At 30.0% G+C, this 22,822-nt stretch overlaps 2 protein-coding genes across 5 annotated transcripts; one reads left to right on the top strand and one right to left on the bottom strand.

Moving 5' to 3' along the window:
• The first annotated feature begins 11,176 nt into the window (after window positions 1-11,176).
• Window positions 11,177-13,381, top strand: LOC139892660 (uncharacterized). The gene is made up of 9 exons (XM_071875775.1): window positions 11,177-11,325; window positions 11,406-11,520; window positions 11,667-11,703; window positions 11,802-11,871; window positions 11,967-12,071; window positions 12,170-12,320; window positions 12,409-12,488; window positions 12,916-13,009; window positions 13,106-13,381. The coding sequence occupies exons 1-9, from the start codon at window positions 11,286-11,288 to the stop codon at window positions 13,176-13,178; spliced, it is 765 nt and encodes a 254-aa protein (XP_071731876.1). The 5' UTR covers window positions 11,177-11,285; the 3' UTR covers window positions 13,179-13,381.
• Window positions 13,382-15,169: 1,788 nt separating this feature from the next.
• LOC139892659 (uncharacterized) lies at window positions 15,170-18,256 on the bottom strand. 4 transcript variants are annotated; one of them, XM_071875774.1, is made up of 7 exons: window positions 18,169-18,256; window positions 17,661-17,789; window positions 17,084-17,169; window positions 16,921-16,981; window positions 16,315-16,401; window positions 15,965-16,058; window positions 15,170-15,399 (listed from the first exon to the last, which is right to left on the bottom strand). In XM_071875774.1, exons 2-6 carry the CDS (start codon window positions 17,739-17,741, stop codon window positions 15,966-15,968), a joined length of 408 nt encoding a protein of 135 aa, XP_071731875.1. In that variant the 5' UTR covers window positions 17,742-17,789; window positions 18,169-18,256; the 3' UTR covers window positions 15,170-15,399; window position 15,965. The 4 variants fall into 4 exon arrangements, with proteins under 4 accessions (XP_071731875.1, XP_071731874.1, XP_071731873.1 ...); XM_071875773.1 differs by having other exon boundaries at window positions 15,170-15,386; XM_071875772.1 differs by lacking the exon at window positions 15,170-15,399 and adding an exon at window positions 15,696-15,841.
• Window positions 18,257-22,822: the final 4,566 nt, after the last annotated feature.

Here is a 22,822-nt window from a genome sequence, read left to right as displayed (position 1 = left end):
CTTCTACTTCATGCTAGATAATTATTTGTGCAAAATATACAGATTCGATCGTGTTCTGGTAGTCGTTTTCGGGGTCGATTATACAAGCATCTAGAAACAATTAGCATGTGAAGTCTACATGAAACACTAATTACTAATCATTCAATTTACAGAATACAAAAGATTGGCTAACAAAAAGCATGTTAAATGGTCGTTTGGTCCATGAATAAATTACTAGTCAACAAGTTTTACCGCAAACATTCAAGTAGGCATAAAACGACTTTCACAAATCCGATTACCATGATATCCTAGTCCATTTTATGTGTTTTTCAATTCTCTATCCATCTAGCATCAGTTCATAAGCCAATTTAAAACACACAAATTGCAGTTTTTGTATTATAGCATAATTACATGTCATAACCCGCCCAAATCCATATGGACGATTACATTACATTTGGTTTCATTGCGAGGTATTTGACATCTACATGATACAATTTACAAATATTGCATTCGTTTTTAAAAGACAAACTTTCATTTCAATGAAAGTTGACAGGCATACATACCATTTCATAATATCCAAACTATAAATGACCTAATCTGTCATTTACTTAATAATAATCTTTATTGAACTCAACGACTTGAATGTAACGTCTTTTGAAATATGCCATGAATGACTCCAAGTAATATCTTTAAAATGAGCAAATGCACAGCGGAAGGTTTCTTTAATACCTGAAAATAAACATGCTTAAAAGTGTCAACCAAAAGGTTGGTGAGTTCATTAGTTTATCGTAATCATTCATTTCCATCATTTTAATAGACCACAAGATTTCATATTTCCATTTCTCATAAATATCATAGATGCATATAGCCATCTATATAAAAATCATTCATATGGATTGAACACCTGGTAACTGACATTAACCTTAATGCATAGAATATCCCCACATACATATTGTATGTATAATAATAATCTCGAAGTACTAAAGCCATCCATAAACATGAATGGGGGTTGTTAGGCCCAATAGATCTATCTTTAGGATTCGCGTCAATTAGGGGCCATTTCCCTAATTCTTAGGTTACCAGACTAGAAGGGCGATATTCGATTTCGATAATCCAACCATATAATGTAGTTTAAATTACTTGTGTCTATTTCGTCAAACATTTATAAAAGCGCATGTATTCTCAGTCCCAAAAATATATTGCAAAAGCATTTAAAAAGGGAGTAATGAAACTCACGATACAATATTTTGTAGTAAAAATATTCATACGACGATACTGAATAATGCAGGGTTGGCCTTGGATTCACGAACCTATATCATTTGTATTTATATCAAAACATATAATTGTAATCGAATGAATATATATAGATTTATTAGTTACACCATTTTTATATTAATAACATATATTTTTAATTTGTGTATATATTCAAAATGATTAATATTTTTATAGTTATTTTAATATATATGTATATCTGTTTAGTGTTATATTAAAAAATACCTAAATTGTTATATATGAATATTTCAAAAATAATTTGTTAATATAGTTAACATATACTTATAATAATATTTTTAAAACTTTTATTTTTATCTTCATAATACTTTTAATAATAATGATATTGATATTACTAATAATCATAATACTTTTTGTTTTAATGATAACTTTAAATAAATTGTTAGTAATGATAATAAGTTTTAATAATAATAGCACTGATAATGATAATCTTAATAATAATAATAATAATGATAATATTAAGATAGTACTTATAACAATAATAATGATAATAATGATATTACAAATTTTATATATGTTAATAATACTAATAGAAATGATACTAATACTAATATTAATGAAAAAACAATAATTTTATTATTTTCATAATAATACTAATAATATTAGTTATTATCATAATAATAATAAATGATAATTTTTATTCTAATACTTATATTTGTAATAATAATAATAATTATATTACTAATAATAACAATATTGATAATTATAATAATGATGATCTTAATAATAATAATACTAATAATAGTAATAATAACACTAATAACAATAACAATAATAATAATAATAATAATATTAATAATAATAATAATAATAATAATAATAATAATAATAATAATAATAATAATAATAATAATAATAATAATAATAATAATAATAATAATAATAATAATAATAATAATAATAATAATAATAATAATAATAATAATAATAGAATTAAAAATAAAGAATATACCCTCTTTAAGAAGTTTTTATAAAAAGAATCCTCTAAACCATAATCGAACCCGAGACCTCCCGTTTACCTGAACCAACACTTAACCATCCCACTGTCCTTGCTTTTCTCTGATTAAACCCACACCCATTTATACTTAACCCTTCCTTTCAAATTCCCTTTTTCTTCATCTTCTTCATAAATTCAATCCATTCCCAATTCCATTTAATCTTAATAGAAGTTATAAACTTGATTTCGTGATTTAATAACCAACTTATAAACAGTTATTCGAGATTAATTGAAAGAAAAAAAAAATAAAAAAAATAAAGAAGGGTGCTGCTGTCCGACGCTGTAAAAAAAAAAAATTATTTATTTTGATTTTTAAAACGTTTTAGCAAATGATCCTTACATGAAAAAGTTTCTAAATCATACCTATAAACTTTCTCAATCATCAATTTAACAGGAGATATCAAAACGATTACGAATTTTGCCAAGAACGATTCGGTTGACTTTTTGCTCAAAAAATTTGACTCCGAAATTAAGATACAATTTAAAGAATTGGAAGTTGTGATTTTGAAGAAAGATTGAATGAAAGATTCCTAACAAAACTGCAATATTACATTTTGAAAATTCTTTCAAAATCGTGCTTTTGCCAAATTGAGTTCAAGAACAGAGGTTATGGAGAAATTTTCTAAATTTTTGATTTAATTACACGAATTTCAGTAGGTAGTGAATTATATAGGATAATTGGGTGATGCTGTAACAACAATTGATCACTATTGTTTGTAATTGACATGTGAATTCGACGTTTAACAAATTTCAGACAAGAATTGGACATAAGTAAATTATAATGAAAAATAAATAAAATTGGTCGTGATTGTTAACAAATTTTGTTTCTGTATTATCAATGAATTGCGACCTGTTAGCTTTAGCAGACAATAAAAAAAATTGAGAGTGACCTTTAACAGATTTTGGAAATTGCTGTGTGGTTTCTTTTTATTTTTATTTTTATTTTACATATATATATATATATATATATATATATATATATATATATATATATATATATATATATATATATAATATTAGTAATTAATAACTATAAATATATTATTATTATTAATACTTTTAATATAACAATAATAATAATATAAATAACAATGGTAAATTTAATTATTAATAATAATAATATTAATAATAATATTTATGATAAAGATACTAATAATAAATGATAATAATATAATAATATTATTAATAATGATTTTTAATGATAATAGTGATAATAAAAATAATAATAATAATGTAATAATCTATATGTATCAACTTTATATCTATATTATAATTTTAATAGTATTAATAACACTTATATTAATATTAATATTAATATTTATTTTAATAATAATGAAATTAATAATAACAACATTAATGTAATATCTATATTTTATCTTGTAGTTACATTTATTTTTATTAATTATTTATATAGTATATTCTATATTTTATACATTTTAACAATATACACATAATACTAATTAAGTATAGATATCACATAAATTTTTCAACTTCTATATATAATTATGTTTTAATTATCAAGTAGATAAATATATTATATATATTGAAACAAATAATCTTAGAGTATAACATTTAATACTTTGTTAACGTTTTCAATTAATATAACTATATATTATATATACATATCTATATGCACATAAATGTCCGTGAATCGTCGAGCACAGTCACAAGGGTAATTGATTACATGAATATAATTCCAAATCTTTTGAGACTCAACATTACAGACTTTGCTTATCGTGTCGAATCATATAAAGGTTAAGGTTAAATTTGGTCGGAAATTTCCGGGTCGTCACATTAGATACCGAAACTTCAAACGAGCATAACTTAGGTTATACGAAACGAAATCATGCCATTCAAGCGAGCAAACTCAATAGTTTTTCGATAGCTATCCATCAAAACACTTTGAAATTACAGAAAACAAAATCACAAAACCAGTAGCATAGCAATATAATTCATTTTAAAACCCTAACTCGCAAGTCGGACAAATTAACGACTAGCTACATACACAATCACGACCAATTGAGCAATAGAACATCTAATTCATCATAATAGTTATAAAAATCAGATTTAATAACTTAGGGTTAGCAATTATACCTTTCTAGCAAAATCAATGCACACTACTAGACGTAGAACGAAGCAAGGAGCAACTCTGATGCACAAGACTTGATTTAATTTTGAGTTTTGAGTGACGATGGTGATGGTGGTAGTCGACGGTAACAAGAGGGAGGAGAGGAGAAGGATGTCGACCAAAATAGGGTTATGGGGAAGTCTCAGGTTTAATTTTTCTATTTAAGGCTAGCAATTAGGGCCAAATTAAACACTACTAGTAATCCATAAGCACAAATAACAAAACATAAGGGGTGGTGATGGTGGGTTCGGCCGAATGGCCCACCAAGGGTGTTCCCAGGCTCGTTTTACTTACTAGTGTACGTGCAGTGGTCCGTTTCGAGTGCAGTTAACCGTACCATGTTACCGGAACGTTAACCGATCGTTAAAACGCAACCCACCGTGATTAATTCATTAAATAAATAATAAATTAAATAAGTTTTTATTAAAAGTAATAATTATTAAAAATAATTATTTTATCAAAAATCGGACGTTTCGCAGTCTCGTGAGACCTCTGTTGCAGTTTTCAAAACCGTATCGTTTTATCATTATTTCAAAACATGAAATAAGTTTTCCTGCTAATATAATCATATATTAAACATGTTAGTTTATCATGAACTCAAGTATGCATTTAATTCAATTAAATACACGAATCGAAAGTAAACACAGTTAAATACTTAACGGACAGTTAATAAAGCTTAACGAAAATAGCTAGGGTATTACAGAACCCCCTCAAAGCATTCGATGAACGTATCCCACGATGAAAATGATGGCATGGAACAACTAAGCCATACACGCAATCTGTGCCAAATATCCTCCGCCAACGAACATTCAGAAAACACATGATTTTGGGTCTCTACGCCATTATTGCACAACGGACAAACAACCGAATTAATCTCTATACCTTTCGCGGAAAGGCCCAACGAACAGGAAGAGAGTCTAAAGGTAATCTCCAATGAAAGACATTCACTTTACGTGGAATAAACTTAAACCAACATGTAGCAATATCTGAAGACGGAAGTAATGCATGATCCAAATAAAGACGAGCGACTTTAACAGAGAACAAACCATCCGAAGCTAACGAAAATTCCCATCTATCATCACCAACAGTAGGCAGACATCAACTTATATTTGAAATAAGATTTTTGAACAATTGTTCAATACGACTTCCTTCGATCACCCTAGACCAAGTCCATTTCCAATTGCCATTATACCATTTATTGGCAATAGTACACTCCTTGTTAGTATCTAAATGATACAAACGATTGTACCTGGACGAGAGAGGACCATCTGCACACCACGTATCTTTCGAGTGGATTTCGACGAGACTGTTAATCCCTTCTCTTCTTGAAACCCTATGTCCAAGTGAACATTTTATGTTTACACCTAACACTTTTTTGTATAATACTCGTACTAAAATAGTATATTAGACCAATATCTCGTGACTTTATGAGATGATCATACTGACATTGATGATGACATCTAATGATTTTCTTCAAGTATCAAAAATATTTATTAAAAAAACGTAATGGTGCAAGCATTAACATTGAAAATACTTGTTTATGGATAAGTCAAATCTTATAAGGATTCTGTTGAAGTCAAAACAGAGCTATTGGTTAATCATGCAAAACTTAATAAAAATGTTACGAGTTGCTTGAATTATAATCTATAATCTAAGTGAAAAACTTATATTTTCATACAACATGAATATTTGTACATTTTTAATTGCAGTGAAATTAAATTACCAATATTTAACTAACTATTTGAAAGAAAAAAAATTGACTTTAAAATTTTAAAATAAATATGATTTGTTAGACCACTTGTAGTAAATATTGGGTTTTAAAGCGTTATAGAAAAATTTAATTAGGGCAGTACCAAGACTTTCACATTTGATTATATGTATAGTAAATAAGTGTAGTGAGAAAAATTGTTAGAGAAGTATTGTAAGACCATTTTCAACTGTGTATGTGATATCATAGAGAATTTGTTCATTTTTTGATCAAAAAGTTCAATCTATTTGTGAAATGGAAATGGCAATTTCAGTTTTCGACGAACCCACCCTAGTGGTTCAGTGATTCACCTTTTTACAATTGTGCATTGGGATGGGATGTGGAGATCTCAAGTTCTAGTCTCATCCCTTAAAAATATCCGTGAAATTTATTTCCTGAAAGCCAGATTGTCCCGGGAGGTTTTACCGACCTGTATTTAGGATCCAGGTCCGACCCGCCTGCCTCTCGGGATGGTTTAAGGTTCTGATCCATGTAATGCGGTTGGAGTTTTCGCCCGAAAGCGCGTGCGTGCATGATAAATGAGAGTATTCGATGCCAGCAAGTTGTCTTTGAAAAAAATGTCAGTTTTCGACATTTTTTTAACTCTTGTGTCAGTTTATGTGTCAGTTTCTTATATGGCCCACCATTTTTTAATTTAACTAATTTCTTTTACATAAATAAATAAAATACATACAATGTAAAAAAAAAAATACATTTCATTAAAATTCAACAATATATAAAATTTAACGACTACAAAATTTCTTGGGTGGAAAAATTTGTGTGTTACAAAAGTAATCATTCTGCAATCGTTGCGCGGCATCCTCACGATTTCTCGGAATGTAACCTCGAACTCTAGGAATACGATGCGTGGACTCGACTTCGGATTCTTCATCTAATTCTTGAATAAGTTGAATAATACGAACATCATTCGAATCGGAATCGGAACCAAGTAAATGCGATGTCATAATTATATAAATGTTAAGATTATAATATGTAAAAAATGGTTAAAAAATTATGTTTTGATGTGTGAAAATTAGAAAGGATTAAAGGTATTTATAAATAAAGTTATAAGTTTTTAAAAAAAATAATAAAGAAAAACACACTTTAACGACCCCTTCTACGGACGCCTCCATTCGTCTGGACTGACGCCCCTTTAACGGCGTCAGTTTTCGTCACTTTTCACCAGATCAGGTAACGGAGGGGGACTAAAGCCCTGTTAGATATGGTCTAAGGAGTTGTTGGTGATGTGACGATGTAACACCATGATTATTTACTGCATATTTTTTTTATTATTTAAATTCTCAGTAGTTAATTATTAAAATATGTTACAATATCTTTTAAAAAAACCTTAAAGTAAATAAGAAGTTTGCAATAATTCGAATTTTGCAACAAGTACTCGTCGTCTTTGTCTGAAACTTTAACGTAATCCTTAAACTAATATACTCTTTCATCTGGTTGATATGTGCAACCTGGACTAGAGTCTCTACATCTGCTGTTTGAATAGTTCGAAAATATAATTGAAACGCAGTCCAAAAAATTGGAGGGGAGTCGAAGATGTGTGGTATGTTAGAGCGGTCCTAACGGTCTTGCCATCCTCGCCGCCCTCCCCTCCGTCCTGCAGCACCCCGATGGCACCACTCAGCTCTGCTAGCCGCCCTCGATCCGCCCTGGTTTTTCGCCCTCTGTTTTGTGATTCTCAAGCATGTTGCACGGGTAAGATGAAGATATGTGTTTTTATTACTTGTATAGTTGGCTTTGATGGTTGTAACTTATTTAATTAAATAATATTATGAGTCCCAATTTATTTGAGGAATTAATGTCATGGTGAGATTGTTTAGTCATGAGCTAGTCTTGGTGAGGAAGCGCTGACAGTGGCGAAGCCAGGATTTTGAATGAATGGGGTCATAAAACGTTATTGAAATGTATCAAATTTTAACGTAGGGATGGAAAAAAAAAACTTGTATCCGATGGAAAAACCCGAAATTTGACACTTTTGGGTCGGGTTCGGGTATACGAGTCTAGGGAGGGATATGTGGATTGCTTAAAAAAAAATTACGGGTTCGAGAACGGGCACAAGTTTGGATAAAAACCAATATACTCAATCCTATGGGAATTTCAATTTCAATAATAATAAAATTTGATGATAATGATAATAATAGTAATTATAGTAATAATAATAATAATATAATAATAATAATAATAATAACATTTAATAATAATAATAATAATAATAATAATAATAATAATAATAATAATAATAATAATAATAATAATAATAATAATAATAATAATAATATAAGTATTATAAAAATAATACTAATACAGAGTAATAATATAAGGTATAATGTGATATTGTAATATTGTTATATCTTAAATCCTTGACATAAACTATAATAGCCAAATCATGTGAAATTAAGGTAACTGGATTTTGACAAATGAGAATTGTGCATTATTTAATTATTTAATGTATACAGTTTAATTTCAATTATCACACCCGATATTTTACTCCACTAAAAATAGCTAGGGATTATATGAATTTTAATGGGCTGGTGTCAATTATTAAATAAGAAAAAAATGGGCTGGTGTCAATTTCATACGGTACAAAAATTTGAGTATGAATTTCAATATCATAAGCGTATATATTATCATTTTAGAGGTGTCAATTGACCCCCTTGATCTATATACAGGATCGTCTCAACAATTCGAAAACACTAGGCGAAAATAAAAATGAGCTCTTCTACACATTAAAATTTTAAATACAGAAAAAAACATAATATTAAAATTTACCAATACGAAAAAAGTTCTCAAGACATGTGTATCAAAGTATTTTATATACTCAAAATATTTGTCCTTCAACTATAACTAAACTATTATTTAAATAAAACTACCCTCCTCCTAGCATTTTTAGAAGCAAAGTCGTGTATAAGCTCTTTATAGACTAATACTCATAAGTTAACTTACTATTTTTTTAATTAAATTTATTGAACACATTAGTTTTATTTACTTAACTATATATATATATATATATATATATATATATATATATATATATATATATATATATATATATATATATATATATATATATATATATATATATATATATATATATATATATATATATATATATATATTGGTAGGATCAAGAGGGAAGTAACCATTCGGGGGGGAAGCGGGGGGAAGCAAAAACTTTTTTTTTTCTTCGTTTTTTGAAAAAACTTTATTCACGAACATTATAGATGAGATGAAAATATGAACATTTAGTAGAGACACTTTGTGATAAATGTTTTTATTTTGGCGGGAAAACGCTTGAAGAAGTAATATATAACAATTATCGTGTTTTTCGAGCGTATTTTGAGGTTTTAACTATTGGGGTTTAGATATTAGGGTTTAGATATTAGGGTTTATAGGGTTTAGATATTAGGGTTTAGAAATTTAGGGTTTAGGGTTTAGATTTAGAGTTTAGATTTAGGATTTAGATTGAGTTTTTAACACGAACGGTTTAGAGTTTAGGGTTTAGGGTTTTGGGTTTAGGGTTTAGTGTTTTGGGTTTATGGAATAAACCCAAAACAGCAAACCCTAAACCCTAAACCCTAAACTCTAAATCGGGCTAAATTTTACTTCACAAAACATGAAAAAAAAACCTTCATATTCTTCACGAACAATATTATCTTGAATGTTATTTTTGTCGATCGTTTTCCCGCCTAAATAATAACATTCATCACGAAGTGTCTCTTCTAAATGTTCATATTTTCGTGTGATCTTGATGCCGGAAAAAAAAAATTCAAAAAAAACGAAATTTTTATTTTTTTTGCTTCCCCCCACTTCCCCCCGATTGGTTACTTCCCCATTAATCATGCCCATATATATATATATATATATATATATATATATATATATATATATATATATATATATATATATATATATATATATATATATTTAGGCCCTTCAAAAATTTTGGGTCATAGGCGATCGCCTATCTTGCCTATGTTCAAAGACGCCACTGTCTATATATACCTCTAGCGCTGATGTGATGTTGATATGACTACTAATTCTAGTAAAGAAGCTTGTCATGGTTGGGAGCTCTATGTATAGTTTATTTTTGTATTTATAGTTGAAAAAAAATATATTTGTAGATACATGGTTATGGTTCACAGTACCATGTATGTTATTTTTCACCGTGTTGTAAATTGTTTAATACAAAAACGACTGATGTAATGATGAGTCACTTAGAAAAATGACGAAATAGAGATAGTAGTTCCAAAAAATGGGCACGAGGAATGTACCCGAAATCAGGCGATGTGTGGCAGTGGGTATTGAGATCAATGAGAATTTGAAATTTTAAAACCTAAAAAACAAAGGGGGTACAAGATGCCCTTTCAAGTTTAATTTCTGCCCCTGTTCTATCTTATCTTATAAACTATAAATTAAATTAATTTATTCAAATATTCATAAACAGACAAAAAATCCAATCATTTTGTAAAAAATTTCATTCGTTTTCATATAACAATCATGTTTCTATTTTTACCCCATGACTTTACCCTGAATTTCAGGTTACTGAATTATAAAAATTCTAAACATTTAATCTTTCAAGTCACAAATGGTGATGATGAAAATTTAGACACTAGAACTTCACTTTGAAGATAATGGGTATCCATCCATCCATCATACCATAAAAAACTTATATAAATAAATTTAAATTTATAAAAGCAAATGATTGTAAACTTGAATAAAAGGTATTTACCAAATTGGATTGTCTTTTTTCAAATAATATTCTTAAAGAAAAAATAAACAGTTTTATATATACATTTCTTCACTGCACTATCAAAGCATAAATTCTTTCATTCTATATTTTGAGCCCTTAATTTATATTTGCCTCAAGTATAGTTATTTTGCATTTGATTCTTATGTCTCTATCTTTCTCATTATGAAAAAGATTTGTTGCTTTTGATGGCATATTGTTTCTTTTTGGATTTTTAGGCAGCTGTTTTACATTTAGTGTTTGAATATTCACTTGGTTTTATTCCTAATTTCCTTATAAATTCACACTGTCACAACATACCAGTTTCTTCATATTCATTACATCTTTTCATCCTTACAAGCAAACTTGATTAGTACAATTCCTGTTTCAAACAATTTACATGTCGAAAATGAGTTATTCAGGTGCTTCAATGAGTTCTGGTAAGTTTTAAGTTAATTTGTACTTATATTGTTGATTGTTGCATACCAAGTGTTTGATAAAAAGTTTCAATGACTTCCAGGTAGTAGAACGGCTCAACAAAGCTTTGAATTCGGAAGGACGTACGTCGTAAGGCCGAAAGCGAAACATCAAGCAACCATTGTTTGGTTGCATGGCCTTGGCGACAATGGTTCGAGGTAGATTCATGACTTATATATGTTGCATTTATGATAGATATACTTATGATTATGTTGTAACAACTTAATTTTAAAACATATTATTATTATTATTATTCTTATAACTATAACTAATACAATCTTGATGTTGTTTTAATTTCCTGTAGCTGGTCACAACTTTTGGACAACCTTCCACTTCCAAATGTAAGCATACATATAATGGTGGAGTATCTTTTTGTTATTATTTTTATTAAATTAAATAAATAGCAGAAAATGAACGATAAAATAAGATATTTTTTCAGGTTAAATGGATATGCCCAACTGCTCCAACTCGCCCTGTGACAGTTCTTGGAGGATTTTCTTGTGCTGCATGTAATATTTCAATATCAGAACTTAAAAAAGTAAACATTTTATTTATAATACAAATAAATCATTTTTATTTAACAACATTTACGGGTACGTAACAGGGTTTGATGAAGGAGAACTTTCAGAAGATGGTCCAAATGATGTTGAGGGTTTAGACGCTTCGGTTGCACACATAGCAAATCTGTTATCAACAGAGCCCTCTGATGGTAATCTCACCACACCTTGTCATACGTTGGCTTCAAAATTTTACTAAAATAAAAAAGAAAAGAAAAAAAAAAGACTAAATTTATTGTGTATTATACAGTTAAACTTGGCATTGGAGGATTTAGTATGGGTGCTGCATGTGCACTTTACTCGGCAGCTTGTTTCGCTCAAGGAAAATATGGAAATGGAAACCCGTACCCAATAAATCTAAAGGCTGTAGTTGGATTAAGCGGATGGCTTCCTGGTGCACGGTAAATAAATAGAATAAACTTGATTTTTTTTTTCGTTTTATTGAAGTTACTTGATAAAAGCTTGATGTAGTTAAATTCGTTTGATCAGGAACTTGAGAAATAGAATAGGATCAAACGATGCTGTAAGGCGTGCAGCTTCATTGCCCATATTGCTCTGTCATGGAAATTGTATGTATTTCAAACTTGATGCTGATATCTATAGTTCAAAATTTTGTCTTATTTGGTTACAAAACGGTGGATTCAAATCTTTATTTTGTCAAATGGGTTGTTTCATAAAAGTTAAGATAAAGGGGAAACGGGTCAAACGTGTCAAAACTCGAAAGTTGCAAAATTTAATTTTAATGTATTCATTATACTGAATTGTTTTACTTGAATCAGCTTATTAGTATTGAAAAGCTATACTTTTTGTAATTATACTTTACTCATTATATATTCATAAGTAACATTCAATTGAACTAAAAGCGCTTCAAGCTGACTAAGCCCATTTTTGTCATGGCACCAACTTACCCATTTTTAACATATAACCCAACTTGTTCGACCCGCCTATTATGCCACCTAAACCAGTTATACTTATTTCGTAAACTATGCACTACAGGTGATGAAGTAGTTCCATACAATTTTGGAGAAAGGTCTTCCCAGATGATGAGTGCAGCTGGTTTCCGTTATGTCACATTTAAAAGCTACGAAGGGTAATAAATATTTAAAATGTAGTTACTGCGTAATTAGATCAAAGCCTTCAAATGAATTGTATTGATTTTTTTTTTTTTGTTGGTGTCTTGTTTCAGACTTGGTCATTACACAGTACCAAGAGAGATGGAAGAAGTGTGTCAATGGTTAAATTCGAGACTTGGAGCCTGATCGAGAGATGTATGAATTAATTTGGGTAACGAATAACCGAAAAATGACTAGAGAAATACACAAATTTTGAACTGTAGAGAAGGGGGCTTTGGTGGGGGATTGGATGGTATACATATATATAAGGATGTTTTGTATGTTTGGTTTTTTATTAAATAAAGATATTCGGGTGTCGGGATTATTGGTTCTTAGATGGGGATTTGTTGTTTGACATGAGTTTTTGGATTTCATTATGATTGTAATGTAATATTGATGATATTGACTCTAGTTTATAAAAGCAGTTTATTGTTTATACATGCTTTCTTTAGCATAAAGATTAGTGTATGACTATTTTGGTGGACCATGAAATACCCAATGTGTTTCCATGAAATACCCAATGTGTCTATTCAATGCGTACCCGGTATGCTTTAGACTAAACCGAGTAACTTACGACATGTACCTTGTCACCATAACAGAACTCTAGAGAAAACCTCCCCAAAGATTCGAACCTGCACCAATTTTTCGCGGATGCAGGCCCGAAAACAACATGAGACTTTTGCCACTCAGCTACTAGCTCGGTGGATGATGCTAATGAGGTTTGAAACTGAATATCTTAGTGAAGATACCACCCATCCACTAGACTAGCTATTAAACGGATAAGCTCATTTAAAACCCCTGTATATCAAATAGTTGATCACATATATGTGCCATGCATATTGATATATCGAGTCAGCAATAAGCCGAGTTTTAACACCACAACATATTCCCATAAATAGCACCTTATCATGACACCGCAATATGCCATGTGTTAACCAAACCATGCATCTTGGTTTGCATTTACAAATTTTGTTGCAATTTTGTCTCTATTTCACATCTATAAATACCTTTCCAACACCAAACTCAAGCAACTTAACGACATAAAACATTGACCAAACAAAGAACCAACGATATTAGTAAAATTTAAACATGGAAAGCCAACAAAATAAAGCCGCCTTAGACGCCCAAGCCGCTGCAGGTCAATCTCAGGTATATATATATAAAAACAGGGTGTTCATTATTCAGTTTCAAACCTATAAAGTTCGAAACCTGAATGAAATGAAAACAGAAAAAAATCAAACCAATATTTAATTCAGTTTTGTTTGGGTTTACAAATGAGAATTCGATTTTCGATTTTACTTTTCTAGATTTGGTTAAAATCGAAAGTGAATTCAGCTAATAATATATTAAATTATATGTATATACCAAAAACCGATCTGAAAATCAAAAGTCAAATTCAAAAACGATATAATTTCGAATTTAACCGAAATCGAACCACATTCATATTCGATTTTCGGCTGTCTAAATTTCAGTTTTTGAAATTTGAAATCGGTTTATTCGATTTTCAATTTCGCTCCTAGAAATTTTAAATCCGAATAAACCTGACTAAAAATCGAACAAATGAACACCCATGCACCTTCCAGAATCCGGACCGTTTGTCGATCTGGTCGTATTTTGCATATGTATAAGTACTTTTTCAATAATAGTTTTGCTTAGACATTTTTTTCCGTTATGGTCAACAGTTGCATAGAGATGCAGCAACGGACCAAAATGCCGGTGTACTGCAACAGGTATATTACACTCCCAAATTTAACATGGGCACGGACACAACAATACAGGGGTGGGAAAGGGCTGTGGCCCTCTCATAAAAGTATAATTTGTAGCCCTTTAATTTATGAGCGTTTGAGTTTTAAAATCAATTAAATTGGAGTTCGTATAAATGATGACCAAAACGTTGACTTCCCTGTGATACATCCACCACCATTTTTACTACATCCAACATAATTTATGCATTAACATGTTGACTGTACAACCTGTTATTCCACAATTATGGTGGATGTAGTAAAAATGGTGGTGGATATATGATATATCAATGTCCCACACATATCAAATTTTAACTACATATGCATTGAAAGATCATTAATATACCAAGATAATGTGATATATGTATATTCATACATTTTCCCAAAGGTCTTAATTATAAAGTAGTGATCTTGACCCAAAATAAACAAATTCAAGTTATGTCACTATATTTTGCATATATTCATATATTTTAAATTTTTCAGACAAGTGATTCACTGAAGACGATGTCACATGGAGCCGCGGACATAGCAAGCGGGGCAGCAAGTGGTGTGTTGGGTTTAGCACAAGGTGCCGCTACGGGAGCAGCCAACTTAGCCGAGGGTGCTGCTGGTGCTGTCAAGAACACCTTAGGGAATAATAATAAGTAAATATTATCAAGGTTCATAGAGTAGCAATGATCGAACTTTCTTCTTTTACATGCTTATTATTATGAGTTAATGTAATGTACTTCCAAAATAAAATTATGTTATGTAAATTGGATAAGTAAATTGATACATGTTGCTGTCACTATATTGAAATGGTTAGTTGAATTATATATTGTCGTTACACGGTTAATTGATGAAATTATAAACGCTAATTACCTTTTAAAAGATCGTTTTTTATGTCTCATTACTCTGTATTGTAATTTTTACTTTTGTTCATATTTATTCAATATAACATGGAGTGGATACAAGATCAAGTCATCGCGTTATACGATTAAATAAACAAAACTTCTAGTAACTCAATTCAGCAGAAACAGACAAATGATTTGTTGAATAATTGTGACCAGAATCCAAGAACATACGCTTCTACATAACACCATGGAATTCAATAGTGACTACAATTAGAACCTCAAGGCTAACATGGGGGGTCGTGGTTCCGACGTAATAGATGAAAATTTGAGTTTACTTTTTGAAGATTTAAGATGTTACCTTATAGGTACCTTCTTGCGAGGGCTCGGACCTTTGTATCAAAATGTGAAGATTTAACACGAGATCCTGGTAGGTAGAGAGGATTCAAAAGAATCTGCAAAATTAAACGGAACTAAATTAAGGAAATCATTAAAACACTAAATTAACGTGGGGAAAGAAAAACTCAAATATTTGTTACATCAGAAATTTTTCTTCTCGTTTATCTAATAAAAGTTTATTAACTAAACCAACACCCACATGCCCTTTCGTTGGGTAGTTATAACCATTTAAGGGAAATTTGGGTGAATGAATGGGTTAAGATACACAGATTTAACAAACAGATAGTCATATCTTGACATAGTATAACTTGCCTTTATATATAGCTCGTGTACCTCCTGGAAGAAGCTCTTGATTCCATCTTCACTACGAGAGTCATGAAGCAGCATCAATCGCGTATGTACAGCTTGAGTCAAGGAAAGATAACAATACAAATTCATAAAATAGTATTATCAAACACAATGCACCTTTCTAATGTATGAGATATGTATATAACTAATGTGTGATTGGCATTGCAATTAAAAATGATCATCTAAATAACACGTTTTCAAGTTGCAGATGATCACTTTCTAGTGTTCAGATATAGTAAAAATATTTTTCGGAATACTTAGGGTCATAAAATCATGAAAAGGGTGGGAGTAACAACTGATTATATGATCATCGCAACTTCAAACATCATAAGCACAACCAAACACTATCTCTTGCAGCCCATTTTGTTGCAATAAGTAGTGCTAACTGCCAAACATCACCAAATACTCGAGCAACAGAAAACTTAGGACAGTCTTAACCGAGCAAGTAACATAAAGGTAACCCATTACCCAAAAAATCACGATGTACAATCAAATTACTCTAGGTTTTGCGCTTATGTGTACTGTAACTATGAGTTTATAAAGAACCGTTATTACATAGAGAAGGATATGACCAGCTGTTACATATACTGATACGACTAAATCGTTGAATCTGTCAATTGATTTCAAAAACCTGAGAAAAAAATTGAAATAGTGTTACACAAGCAACAACAAATTACTGAAAAACATCAATTTTCCCTAATTACTAGTGTTAGTGAATGAGCTTGAATCTTACATAGCACTTGTAGTCCATGCAAGATCCTGGACAATATCCAAAGCCGCATGGAGAATAAACTGATGTTGATGTGCAGCTTCTTCTTTCTAAAAATGTCATTTCAAGGTGTGAGTTTCTACACGATCTAAAATTCTTCGTATGATAGAAGAATATTCGACAAAAAGATGACTACACCGTTTACTTCCATACAAAAGATCGTTTGATATTCGACTACTCAGTAGTAGGACATGAATAAACATGAAATACAGCTATACATCGCAATTTCGCCTGATTAAATTTAACAAGGAAATTCAATAATAATTCATTTTATTCAGACTATTTTATGCCAGATTTTTTTTTTTAATTAATATCGAATAAACAATAAAGTGAGTAACAATACTCCCTATGCATAATAAAATTATGCATTCGCAGTTACAAAAGCGCTTCTTTCAAGTTTGAACATGGTAGAGTGAAGACTATGTAAAACCTTCTTAATTAATACTCCGTAAACAATAAACAATAAACAATAATACATAATTAGAAGTACAATAATCTAACAATTCGAAACTACAAGTGATCTTATCGAAATAAATCGTACCTTCGGAGCACTACCAACTTCAGCCTCGTATATAGGAATGTCATTTTTGCTAATGATCATAAAACAAGCTGTGCTAGCCATTTGATTCCACTACACAATTGCTACTGGACTAGATTTATATGTATATACCTACAGCAATAACTAAGTAAGTGTTATAAAAACATATTTTCAAATCATAGTTATATTCAACATACAACAAATCAATCAAAATTACAAATACATCAGTTAGAACCTGATTCAACCTAATTCTAACAACTCAATTGTGAATCAAAATGTTAATTCACAGAGATATTTTACAACATGATTAAATGTTGATTACATAGATTTTAAGAACTTGTTGATACCGATCGCAATAACTAGTAAGATGTAATTACGGAATTTTAACATGGGATCAAAATCAAATCAGTATCATATGCCTGCCAATTACAGATGCGATATAGCATATAGACATATGTGAATACGCATAATTTGTCAATATATTTATAGATAGAATGGGAGGAAGGCACACACCGTAATCTGATCGGAGATCTTCGGCTGAGGAGTAGAGAGTAGAGACCCGAGCATGCGCAACCTTTGCTCCGATCCCCTGATCGAGTATATGTTCAAAAGTTTCAATTTGACCCATGTAATTTTAGTAAATTGTGTTATGGTCCTTTGATATAAAGTTTCAATTTGCCCCTGTAATTTAACTAAGTTGTGTTATGGTCCCTTGATATAATGTGAAATCTACACACTCTATTCTTCGCAATAGCTTTAACAATTGCAAATAAAAATAGAAAACATTAAAGTTGATTATTGTATTTGTAAATAAAGTTATCAAATAATGTATTTCGACTCTATTACTGCATCGAGTTAAATAATCGATATTAGAACAAAACAAGAACAACACTTTGTGACTATGAAATAAAATAACAAACCAAAGTGTTATTTTGTATGTAACTTTTTGTATTCGTGTCCATCTATTTGGTTAGAAAAGTCGGTTATAGTCGATAAAATGTTGTAAACTTCTATCAATGGAGAAATGATGTTTGATATTTTTGACGTGAAAGTTGATTGAGGATTAAAGCATGTAACCTTTATAGTAGTAAACGAGGTGGATCGAGGGTCCACACGATGCAGCGGATGAGTGCATAAGAAGTTCGAATATTCATATTTATTTACATGAGCAGTGCAATAGTTTTGAGCAGCAACAGTTCAAACATTCATAGTAAAATGGGTAGTATTAGTAGTTATAGTTAAGTCATAATCTTAGTAGATACAAGAGTGTTACAAACACTGGCAAAAGTCATCATAAAGCTTGCAGTGGACTGGTTGTTCCCGTGTAAATCTTTGACGTCTGATGTTGTAAACACTATGGAAAAGCAACCAAAAAAGCTGCAATGGAATGGCTGTTGTTGTTGCTCTAATCTTTCTTCTTTTGTTGTGGGTTGTTTGAAGTACCTTAATAAATATTCAATGAGGTCTTTTTGAGTCGTTAGTATTATGTGTTAGGGGAAGATGTACATATTTATGTGAATAGCACCCTCTTCGTATGTGAGTTGCTTGACTCTTTTTCAGCTAGTTCTCTAGGAGTGTGGTCGGGAAAGTTTCGGGAGCCAAGGTGAAACCTCATCAAGAATCTCAAATTGTAAACTTCTACTACATTCATATCACAACAACAATTGATTACCTAACCATAACTCCTTTTAAAAATACCGCCGGATAAAACAACTCGGGACACGACTGCACTTCCACGCCATTGGAAAGAAGACTTTCGGCACCTTAAACTGAGCTATAATCCAATCGTCGTTACTCGCTTGGGACCAATCCAGCTCTCTCTAGTTTCTGGCAATCATCTCACTAGACTGTGAGATATCGGTTCGGAGTCCGAACTGACTCTAATAAACCCATCATCCAAGTGATCCATCCATACATAATTTTATCTACTCGATCTAGCTTTCCAACAAAGAATAGACTACCCGGTAGATCAAACACGTTAACATAACCATCAAGGTACTCATGAGAGAACACTATCACATCCTTAATCTTTCACCTTACCGCTTTCTCTTAATTGTTGGAACACTAACCACATACGTGCGCACAAATTCTGTAACAACCCTACTTTTCCCATTACTATCGTTACTTGTCTGTTAATTATTTAACGGTGATTACGTAAAATTTTATGTGTTTAACTGATTTAAATGCATACATGATCCTAGTGGATTACTGATAATGCTAAAAATGAACATATATTTCATAGCATTATTCCTCAAGAAAGACAAGCTTTTAGTTGCAATTGTTCTATTTACAAGTGATATTCATTTAAATAATAAAAGGTGAAGACAAAAGACAGATTCGATGAATTAAAGACGCAAAGGTCCAAAAAGCTCAAAAGTACAAAGTACAATCAAAGAGGTTCCAAATATTGATGAGAAACGTCTCGAAATTACAAGAGTACAAGATTCAAAAACGCAAAGTACAAAATATAAAATTGTACGCAAGGACGTTCGAAAATCCGGAACCGGGACATGAGTCAACTCTCAACGCTCGACGCAATGGACTAAAAATTACGAGTCAACTATGCACATAAATATAATATAATATATAATTAATTCTTAAAATTAATATATATATTATAATATATTTATAAATCGCGGAATTTGAAGGCAAAAATTGCCGCGAGTCGCGGAGTACCCCTGAACTCAAATCCCTATAAAGCCAAACGAATTCTGATCATTTTTATCATCAAAATTCAATCTCTCTCTCTATATATGTATACGTAAATATATTTATATTTATATTTTAATTTTAATTTTAATTATAATTCTAATAATAAGGGTATGTTAGCGAATGTTGTAAGGGTGTAAGTCGAAATTCTGTCTGTGTAACGCTACGCTATTTTTAATCATTGTAAGTTATGTTCAACCTTTTTACATTAATGTCTCGTAGCTAAGTTATTATTATGCTTATTTAATCCGAAGTAATCATGATGTTAGGCTAATTACTTAAATTGGGTAATTGGGCTTTGTACCATAATTGGAGTTTGGACAAAAGAACGACACTTGTGGAAATTAGACTATGGGCTATTAATGGGCTTTATATTTGTTTAACTAAATGATAGTTTGTTAATGTTAATATAAAGATTTACAATTGGGCGTCCCTATAAATTACCATATACACTCGATCGGACACGATGGGCGGGGTAATTATATGTACGAATAATCGTTCATTTAACCGGACACGGGAATGGATTAATAGCCACTAGAATAATTAAAACATGGGTGAAATTATGTACAAGGACACTTGGTATAATTGATAACAAAATATTAAAACCTTGGGTTACACTCAGTCGACATCCTGGTGTAATTATTAAACAAAGTATTAAAATCTTGTTACAGTTTAAGTCCCCAATTAGTTGGAATATTTAACTTCGGGTATAAGAATAATTTGAAGAGGACACTCGCACTTTATATTTATGACTGATGGACTGTTATGGACAAAAACCAGACGGACATATTAAATAATCCAGGACAAAGGACAATTAACCCATGAACATAAAACTAAAATCAACACGTCAAACATCATGATTATGGAAGTTTAAATAAGCATAATTCTTTTATTTCATATTTAATTTCCTTTATTTTATATTTAATTGCACTTCTAATTATAGCACTTTTATTTATTGTTATTGTATTTAATTGCACTTTTAATTATCGTACTTTTTAATTATCGCAAGTTTATTTTATCGCACTTTTATTATTCGTAATTTCATTATCGTTATTTACTTTACGCTTTAAATTAAGTCTTTTATTTAATATTTTACATTTGGTTTTAACTGCGACTAAAGTTTTAAAATCGACAAACCGGTCATTAAACGGCAAAAACCCCCCTTTATAATAATAATATTACTTATATATATATTTGTATTTTTATAAATTTAAACTAATATAGCGTTAAGCTTTGTGAAAAAGATTCTCTGTGGAACGAACCGGACTTACTAAAAACTACACTACTGTACGATTAGGTACACTGCCTATAAGTGTTGTAGCAAGGTTTAAGTATATCCATTCAATAAATAAATAAATATCTTGTGTAAAATTGTATCGTATTTAATAGTATTTCCTGCTAAAATTTAATAGTATTTTATACCCCTTAGCTTTGACATCAAGTTATTTTTGGCGCCGCTGCCGGGGAATCTTAAACGCCGAAAGCGCAACGCTAAATATAATAAAAAAAAGATTTTTATTTTTAGTTTACTTTTATTAAAATTCACTTTTGTAAAAATACGTTTTTTATTATTCGAAAATATAAAAAGAAAACAAAAATTTATATATTTTTGTAAGATTTTGTCAAATATTTAAGTTTTATAAAGTTTCTTTATTTTTATTTTATAAAAATATAAGTTTTTTTTAAATATTTTTATTTAAAAAAATTAATATATATATAAATCTATTTTTAAGATATTTTTAAAATTATAAAGTAGTTCTATTTTTATTTTAGTTTTTAAATATAAGTTTTTATTATATAAATATTTTAGATTTTAAAACAGAAAACAGAAAAAAATATAAAATAAAATAAAAAAAAAACGCGTCGAATTTTAAACTGTACCTGAGTTGAAAATTGGAACCCCGCGACTCGCGAAGTTTGCAGCCTCGAATACCGCGACTCGCGGAGCAGCCCTGACACCCGTGACTGAAACCCTAATTCGCATTAATCACGGAGTAATTATTAATTATTATTATTATTAACCCTAATTACTTATTATTATTATAATTAGTTTTACTTTTTATTTAATTTATATTTTAGTTAAATTAGTTTAATTAAATTGTAAAATTAATAGTTTTAATAAATAATTAATATAAAAATAATATTTTTATAAAATTTGTACTTTTTACAACTTTTTGTATATTTTTATATTTTTGTCCCCTTTTAATCGTTTTAGCGTAATATTTGTATTTTTAGCTCATATTTAGTTTTAAACTTAGTTTTTGCCATAGTTATTTTTACTTCTAGATTTTTAGGCTTTGCCGTAGAATTCCTTAAGTGCTTTTTCTTTAGACTAAGATTTAAGTGCTTTAGAATTTTGCGACGCCTTTTTAAGTTTTAGTTTCTTTTTAAGTTATTGCCATTTGGGATATAGTTTTTCTTGTAAGCTTTAATATTTTTAGACACCTTTTACCTAT

This window comes from Rutidosis leptorrhynchoides, chromosome 2 (assembly GCF_046630445.1).
Source record: "Rutidosis leptorrhynchoides isolate AG116_Rl617_1_P2 chromosome 2, CSIRO_AGI_Rlap_v1, whole genome shotgun sequence".
Classification (NCBI taxonomy): Eukaryota; Viridiplantae; Streptophyta; class Magnoliopsida; order Asterales; family Asteraceae; genus Rutidosis; species Rutidosis leptorrhynchoides.
Note: the sequence above shows the minus strand (reverse complement) of the source record. Positions and strands in the feature narration are given on the sequence as shown.